Source organism: Schistocerca cancellata, chromosome 3 (assembly GCF_023864275.1).
Source record: "Schistocerca cancellata isolate TAMUIC-IGC-003103 chromosome 3, iqSchCanc2.1, whole genome shotgun sequence".
Classification (NCBI taxonomy): Eukaryota; Metazoa; Arthropoda; class Insecta; order Orthoptera; family Acrididae; genus Schistocerca; species Schistocerca cancellata.
The window spans coordinates 901,983,875-901,992,840 of NC_064628.1; the positions used below are offsets into that span (position 1 = coordinate 901,983,875).

The window sequence follows — 8,966 nt, forward strand, 5'->3', positions numbered from 1 at the left end:
TTAGTGTAGCTATTGTTTTTTGCTAGCGCGTAATTGTAGAGAGAATCTCCTTTGTAGTTGCTGTCTTTCATTGTTGTACAGTAAAACAGTTGTGGCATGAATGTAGATTTGCACCAAGTATTTCGCAGCTGCGCTTGCAATTAACTAGATATTATTTTCAGTGCTATGTTAATGTGTTTTCTTATTTTGCTCTTCAAATTGTACTTTTCTGTGTTTTCGTGTGAAATATTGTGACAATAATGGCGTGTGAAAAACGTAATACTGGGCTCCAAAGTAAACTAAGAACTGACAGTGAAGACGAAAACAGTGTGTTAGCGCCGCCGAGTAATGAATTAACTAATGTTCAAAGTAGTAATCTGGTTAGTGTGCATAGGGAAATGGAGCGGGCTGCAAATAATCGTGTAGGCAGTGAAACAATTAGTGAACAGGGAAGCATTATCGATCGATGACAGAACACAATATTGCAAATACTGTAGACTCAGGTTTTGGGTCCTCACTGTTTTCTCAAATGAGTCAAGAAACATTTTCTGCTTGTCAAAATGTGAATGTTGCCGGTGAAAATGCACTGCCAAAAAGCATAGAGAAACAGATTCCAGACACTAATACGTTATTATTGCAATTAATGCAACAAATGGAACAAAATCAGAGACAAACACAGCAAAAGCTTCAAAAGTTAGACACAATGGAACAAAATCAGAGATAAACACAGCAAAAGCTTCAAAAGTTAGACACCACACTTGAACAAAGACGTGAAGATTTAACTACTGAGTTACATAAAATCGAATCGAAATGTCAAAACGTCTGTAATGACGTAAAAACACACATTTTTGATCATTTTCAACCTGTTTTTTCGCGGCATGAAAATGCATTACAGAATCACGAAGCAGCCTTAAAAGAACTGCAAACTACTGTTCATGAAAATCATGACACCTTGCAAGCTAAAATTGACTCAATTGCATCTACCGATTCCGTTACGCAACTTGCAAAAACTCAAGAAAACTTAAAGGACACAGTAGATACTCTGAAAATTGGTTCAGAAAGACACATGGAGGAAATTAGTTCATTCTCAGAGAAAGTAGTTGAACTTTCGGATCAGCTAAATAATTTATCTACGAAGGTAGATGATAATCTGAATGACACAAAACCGGTAGTCTTTAATGACACAGAAGAGTGCGAATAAATTAGGAAATTCAAACAAAATCAGAATCAAATTAATACGCAACACCAAAGAGAAATCCGGGCAGTACAAGATCAGCTGACACAGGTAATACAAGAACTATGTATTTCAGAGGACACTCGCGCTCCAATACGGGAAGAGGGACATAGAAATACGGAACAGCCACAAAATAATAACACGGGGTACTTCGGAAATTATGCAAGAAATTGGCAAGGTACACCGAATTTTGAGATGGAACCGCCGAAACGAAGTAACAATGACCGATATGCGACTCGCCGACATGATGATTTTGACTATAAGCTGTTTATTACTACACGTAAATTCAAAACATTTAAGCATTCCGGCAACGACATTCATCCACAAGCGTGGCTTCATCAATTCTCTCATTGTTTTCCTCCCAACTGGTCATTAGAGCACAGATTAGAATTTATGTGTGGCTATTTAGAGAATGAACCAGCTGTAAGAATGCGATCGGTCATTCACGATTGCCACAGAGAAGGAGAATTTGATCATGCCTTCCTCTCAGCATATTGGTCTCAAGCTACACAAGACCGAGTAAAACATAGCATCATAATGATGAAACATTTCAAACAATCTGAATTTTCCAGTCTTGTGAAATATTTTGAAGATATGTTGCACAAGAATCAGTACCTGTCAAACCCATATTGCCCCTCAGAACTCACTCGCATTTGCTTAATCAAATTGCCTGTACATTTACGACACATTATTTTGGCAGGAAGTTGCAAAGATGACATTGAAGCTTTTCAGGGACTCTTACAAGAATTAGAAATTGACACTGACAATCGCGGAACGCGAAAACAGGAACCCAACAATTACACATCACATCCGTTGCAATTCCGCGATGAAAGAAATAATAACTGGACACAACAAGGCTATTCTTACAACGTAAATCGTGACGAAAACAGACACCACCCATATGACAGCCATTGGCAGAGTAGTAATAATTACAGAGAAATATCGCAATTCCGCGGGAATGACTATCACAGAGACAATCAGAGAAACAGACAATATGGGAACGAAAACAATTATTATCAAGGGAGACAGAATAACTTTAGACGCAACGGTCCACCACACAGTTACGATTCCGGGAGAAATTCTCCACCACGTGACCCACAAACAAGAAACTATGTAAACTACCGACAAAACGACAGACATGAATTCCATCAGAACAGGCGAGCTTCAAACAGGGCAGGGCCTTCTCATCAAGGTGAATTTGTAGAAGTTAGGTCTCCTAATCCCAATAACGACACGCGGCAACAAAGAGACAGACAATGACTCGCAGCGCAGGCAGCCACATGCGCCGGCTGGCTCAGCAAAAAATAACATAGACGCTAACCTTGAGAAAAACTTTAGCATTCCTTTCCAACGTATACAACATGATAATTGCTATGAAGTTTAAACTCTGTCCACTAGGAAGGGTAAAGGATTGCACCACATTTCACATGTAAAACCATTTATTGAGAGATAATCTGCCTTTTAACTTAGTCTTTCCTATAAAATTTTTCACTTCACGTTACTAGTACTCTTTGTCACACTTAGAAACTGCTAACATGTAACTATGTTTTAAAGCTAACTATCCAGTCTAGAACCTAGGGAACATATTTAGACAGTAATTACAAATGCATTGTTATAGTGAACAGACGACACAGTGTACATTCTTGCTTGTTAGTTGCACGATCACGTAATGACTATAAGGCTCACATACTCGGAACATATACCGGCACTGCTAATGAAATTTTCATGCAACATTTTGGTTTACTTGAAAAGACATTCTTTGTTTGAAGTACTTTATGTGAGATTAAAGGTGACTTAGTATTTGATTTCTTTGACAGCTACACGATTATATCATGACGCTACTAATATGTGACACAATTTACATTGTTGCTTTTGTGGTTTATCTGTTTTATATCTGCACAGTTTTTCTGAATTCTTCTGGAAAGTAAAACATGTTTTAATAGTAATTTTTGTGGTATAGCTACAATGAGACAGCCTTTTCCGTAGCACAACAATGTGTTACATTGTAGTACTTTCACAGTAAGGTACATAATAACTACGATATCTATACGCAAAGAGTTTCACTTTTGTTTATGATGAGATAAGTACATTGACTTCAGCAGAACTTTGCTTACAGAGGACGATAACTACGACACTCCCACAGAATTATCTTACAGCAAGACGCACATTTAGCGCTGCAGGACACGCATTTGAGTGATTAATTTTGTACTTGAACCATTTATTTTTCAAGATTTTTGAATTACAAAAAAAGTTTTCCGTGATACATTTGATTCCATTGCTGTAATCTGTAACACCTGAAGGTATAATTACATTAATCCTCAGGGGGGTACACGCCTACTTTCTGTACCATGTGTCTGGCAAGCACAAGGAGCCCTAGCTAATATGGTATTTGCTTATACAACTTTACACATCGGTACCATATTTCTATAACACATAATTACACAGCTATCTGATCATTTAACTGAGAGAGACAAAATTACACAGTTGGATAACTTCACACTTATGAAATTGTATTTTGTCTGTACTTTGTGAACTGTTCATTTTTTTTTTTTTTTTGGAACCATTGTGATGCTATGAGAGCTTTGAACATCGCATTTGGTATGGGGTCATGATTTTTAAAGTACGTTTGAGGTAGATGACACTATTGAAATGAGCAGAGAATTTTTTAGGTTTTGAAATTATTGCAGAAAGCTACGACGTTTTTGAGATTTGACTGAGGTGTTATGATGTTATTATTACGATGACGATGTGTATTATGCTGCTGAGGTATGTTTATAATCAAAAAGCTGATGCTATATGAGGAATTTGATTATGCTACATATCTGTTATGATGAAATATTGAAGAAGTGTCGACGAATATGTATATGTGTAATAAGGTAAGGAATAATGAGTAGTGGTTAGGGACTCTGGTTTGTGAAAAAGGTTGTTAGAAACCACGAATCATACTTTAAGAGTTATGAAATGTATGTAAATGCGTGAATGTATTACAATGCTGACAAAACTTTTTGGACACTGTTATATATGAGATGTTGTTTCTACACACTTCTAATGTAAATTTCTAACCTTTGAATTTTTTTTTTCATATGAGACTGTGACTGTAATGGAAACTGCTGCCATAAATATTTCAGTAAATAAGGTAGATGACCTTGACATAATGTGCTGTGGAGAACCAGCTGAGCGACAGTCACCTGGGAAAAAAAGCCATTAGTGTGTGCCTTTCAAAGGCAGAGGTGGAGAAAAAAAGGAGGCCATTATCCTCGCTATTGACATTTCTTTGTAGAAAGCATCGCAAATACGACACGCACAAACTTGAAAACATATGATTACATTGTGGAGCTTATAATTTATTATATTTACTAAAATGCCTAATGAAATGATGAGAAAAATTTTACATCTATTGTCTTTGTAGTTGAGAGATTGCTCATTTTGTTTAATATCTAATATCTAGTTCCACTGCAGCATTGGTTAAAATAAAATTTTACAGATGTACTAATATAAATATTTCATGCCTACAGATCCAGTAAATAATAATTTTATGATCCACATTCTTCGAAAAAGGAGCACTTGGAAAGGAAAGAACAATAAGATGAGATTAATAACAGTAACTGCATACATAATTTTTCTTTGTCCGCATCTCGGGCTCGTGCGGTAGCGTTCTCGCTTCCCACACCCGGGTTCCCGGGTTCGATTCCCGGCGGGGTCAGGGATTTTCTCTGCCTCGTGATGGCTGGGTGTTGTGTGCTGTCCTTAGGTTAGTTAGGTTTAAGTAGTTCTGAGTTCTAGGGGACTTATGACCACAGCAGTTGAGTCTCATAGTGCTCAGAGCCATAATTTTCTTTTCAACTACTTGGTAATTTTTTTGGTAGCATAACTTCTTGTGGTGCACCACTTAAATAACACAGACATTAAGATGTGAATAGACATTTCCCTTGTCTGCATTGTTATCTTTAGTGTACTATTTTTTCTGCTTACAGGTTTGTCATGTTTAAGTATAAGTTATTGCATTTGCTGCTGCTGTTTGCCAGGCATAGTGCCACTAAATTTCAGTTTGTATTACTCTGTTAAGCCAGATTTACTACTGATTTATTTTTCTTGTTGCTGCAGATTGGCTCATATTATTTGTAATGTAATTGCTGCTTGCTTTGCCAATTTGAATTTTTTTGTCATTGCTGTTTGTGGTAACTGTTTTGTGCTGCTGCATTGCCTCATCCCTTAGTTTAGCATCTGAGCTCAGTAGATTTAAGTTAGCTTAAGATGGGATAGGCTATATGAGAGAACGAGTTGTGATGAATTGGAAGAAAAGCATTGAGAAGCTATAAGAAAATGATTTGGCCAAAAAAGGATTTTGAAAGAGGATATGAACAAAAAAGTAGGGTTTAGGGACAACAGGTTTAGGTCGGATTTTCTTGGAAATAAATGATGAGGTAAGATAATGGAAAATAAATAATGAGGTAAGAAAAATGTGAACATATAAATACAGAAAGCATTCTTGGATTGGAGTTTTTTGGTGGAAACAAATGTTGAAATAAGACGAAAGATCTATGGAATGAAGTTTTGGGTTAGACTGCAGTACCAAATGTTACACTGAAAACAAACCCTGTCCTTTCCTTTTGGATTATCCCGCTATGTGTTTGTGTACTCATGTGTATTTGTGTTTTTTCCTGTCTTTATGTGTTTAGCTGATATGTCGTGGAATTTTTCTAATAATATGTTATTTTCTTTGTAAAGATGTTTAGACATTATTTATTCTGTTCTGTTTTAATGCTCATGTGTGAAGTTGATGTTTCAAAAGTTATTCTGATCGTTTATGTATTTACTTATAACATAATTCCTGTAACACTGATGTATATGTTTATTTCTATTCTTTTGTAAAGCCTGTGTAACTGCAACTGTTATCTGTACTGTTATGTTCTTTAATGATGTGTTTTGTACCTTTGTTATTGTATTCTTATGTTATAAAATTGTAATTGACACCAGTTCATCAAATTAAGTAACTTGTAAGTTACATTTCACTGTACACGTTTCTGTTGGTCATAGTATATGGACAATATGTGAGAAGTAGGGACTGTTAGTGTTTGCACGTGTGTTAATAATTCAGTAAGGGACTGATTAACAGCATTGCTGATTCTAAGGACAATTCCAAAAACTTTGTGAGTGCACAAGTGGTGGTTTATGGACTTGCTATATTCTCCACAAGACTCTTCGATGGTGATTGTGCACCTGCACAGTCGCAACAGATGGCTGCTGGCCGTCTCTACAAGAACTACAGTGGGTCTGCATCTTTGATGGCCCACCAATACCATTATTTCTACAAGGACTGCAGTGGGTCTGCACCTCTGGTGGCCCACCAATACCGTAATCTCTATCGGGACTACAGTGGGTCTGCTCTGTGATGACCTACCTACCAATATTCTTCAAAACTTCGACTGACTCTGCTGTGGGTTTGCTCTGTTGTGGCCCATTACCTGTCTGCATGTCAAGAGTCAGCACTGTCTTCCATTAGAAGGACAACACTATTTCAAGACTGCACGGAAATCCAGTACTTCCGTGTGCATTTTCTTTTACTGCTCAGACTTTGAGAAAAACACTGCAGTTTTAATATGATGAACGATCAGGATTGTCTTTAATGACTGTGAGAAAATTTTAGCTTTTGACCAACATTGTATCAATAAGTGTGTGCATTTAATATCTTTGTTATTTTAATTATGAAATTTTTTTTCAAATCTGTATTGGCCACTGCCCAAAACAATTTGTAAAATTTTTGTGGGGAGCATGGGGGCTATGTAAGTAGGCTGTTTAGGTTTTTTTATTAGTAACGCCACGTAGCGCTCTGTATGAAAATCACTGGCTGTGCTGTGTGCAGTCTGTGGCTGGTTTGCATTGTTGTTGGCTATTGTAGTGTTGGGCAGCTGGATGTTAATAGCACGTAGCGTTGCGCAGTTGGAGGTGAGCCGCCAGCAGTGATGGATGTGGGGAAGTGAGATGGAGGATTTTTGAGAATGGATAATCTGGAGGTGTGTCCATCAGAAACAGTACATTTGTAAGAATGGATGTCATGAACTGCTATATATATTATGACTATTAAGGTAAATACATTGTTTGTTCTCTATTAAAATCTTTCATTTGCTAACTATGCCTATCAGTAGTTAGTGCCTTCCGTAGTTTGAGTCTTTTATTTAGCTGGCAGTAGTGGCGCTCGCTGTATTGCAGCAGTTCGAGTAACGAAGATTTTTGTGAGGTAAGTGATTTGTGAAAGGTATAGGTTAATGTTAGTCAGAGCCATTCTTTTGTAGGGATTATTGGAAGTCAGATTGCGTTGCGCTAAAAAATATTGTGTGTCAGTTTAAGCAGAGTCATGTATAATTTTTCTAAGGGGACGTTTCACTGTGCCTCGTACAGTTTCCTCACAGGTTCTAGATCATTTGCCTGTTGGAAAAAACTTGAATGACAAAACTTCTTATTGTTGTAAACTGTAATACATATATCTCAGAAAGTTTCGTAGTTGATAGAACATGGGATTAGTATTTGAACATACAAATTACATCTTGTGAGTAATGACAACCAGACAATTTGTTACTGTACAAAAATAAATACATTATTATAGTTCAGAGTATTACATACGATCATTTGCAAATGAACTCCGCACATATCATTCAGTACCTCGTAATATTGTGCAAGTCACTGTTAGCACATTTCACTCGCTTGATAATAAATATAAGTGCAATATGAAATAGTAACTGTACAATGAGGTAATGCTTAACTCTTACTGAGACTCAATCACTGTAACAGGTGTAGACGTATCTCCCTGCTGGGCAGTGACGTTGCAAGCGATCTGGTCGTGGAACAGCAGGATGACGTCCCTCTTAGCCATGGCTGGCGGCGTGGCGCACTCTGTTGCGGCAACGAGGGACGCCCCGCGGCTGTGGACCTCCTCCAGGAAGGTCTTGAGCGAGCAGTCGCAGTGCCACGGGTTGTCGTTAAGTGACAGCAGAGAGATCTGAGTCGCGTTCAGCAGCTGAGAACTCAGTGAAGTCAACTTGTTATTGTGGACGAAGATTTCTGACAGCAGAAAGTTAGCTTCAAATAAAGTGGGTTGGAGCTGGACCAGCTTGTTGTCCGACGCCTTGAGAACTTTCAGGTGCTTGAGTCTTCTGAATGTCGTTGTTCCCAAAGTTGTTAGCCCGTTGTGAGAAACGTCCAGGAAGGAGATCCTGGTGTTCGAGACAAATAGTCGATCGGGAAGAACTTGCAGGCCATTCCCTGGCAGTAGCAGCTGCTCCAGGTAAGGAAGGTGCACGAACGCATCTTCGGGCAGAGTGTTAAGTTCGTTGAAGCTCAAGTCAAGATGTTTCAGCAAGGAATTATGCCTGTAAATAAAATAAGAAACAAACAAAAAATATAATGTATGTGTTACCTATGACGCTGTATAACAATAAAAAAAGGAAAGAAAACGGAGCTGCAAATACAAGGCGACACAAAAGAGAGAATCTTTTTACGCTGCTTGCCATTGCGGCATAGCATCACGATGATAGCATGCTACAAACATCAGTTTGGTACGAATTGTATTACATGCTAGCATACGTAAATGATTAGCATTTCAACGCAATTGCACAAATGAGATGGGAATGACGCCACAAACTTTCTGTATATAAAAAAAAGATTAAGCAGCATATTTCTCATTCAGATATCGATTTAAGTATCGTTAGTTTGTGAGAAGCTCCATTTATGTCTCGTGTAAAAAGGGGAAACAATT

General features: G+C 37.7%; 1 protein-coding gene across 1 annotated transcript; it reads right to left on the minus strand.

Annotated features, from left to right (window-relative positions):
- Positions 1 to 7,976: 7,976 nt before the first annotated feature.
- LOC126176641 (carboxypeptidase N subunit 2-like) lies at positions 7,977 to 8,729 on the minus strand. The gene is made up of 2 exons (XM_049923799.1): positions 8,719 to 8,729; positions 7,977 to 8,580 (listed from the first exon to the last, which is right to left on the minus strand). Exons 1-2 carry the CDS (start codon positions 8,727 to 8,729, stop codon positions 7,977 to 7,979), a joined length of 615 nt encoding a protein of 204 aa, XP_049779756.1.
- Positions 8,730 to 8,966: the final 237 nt, after the last annotated feature.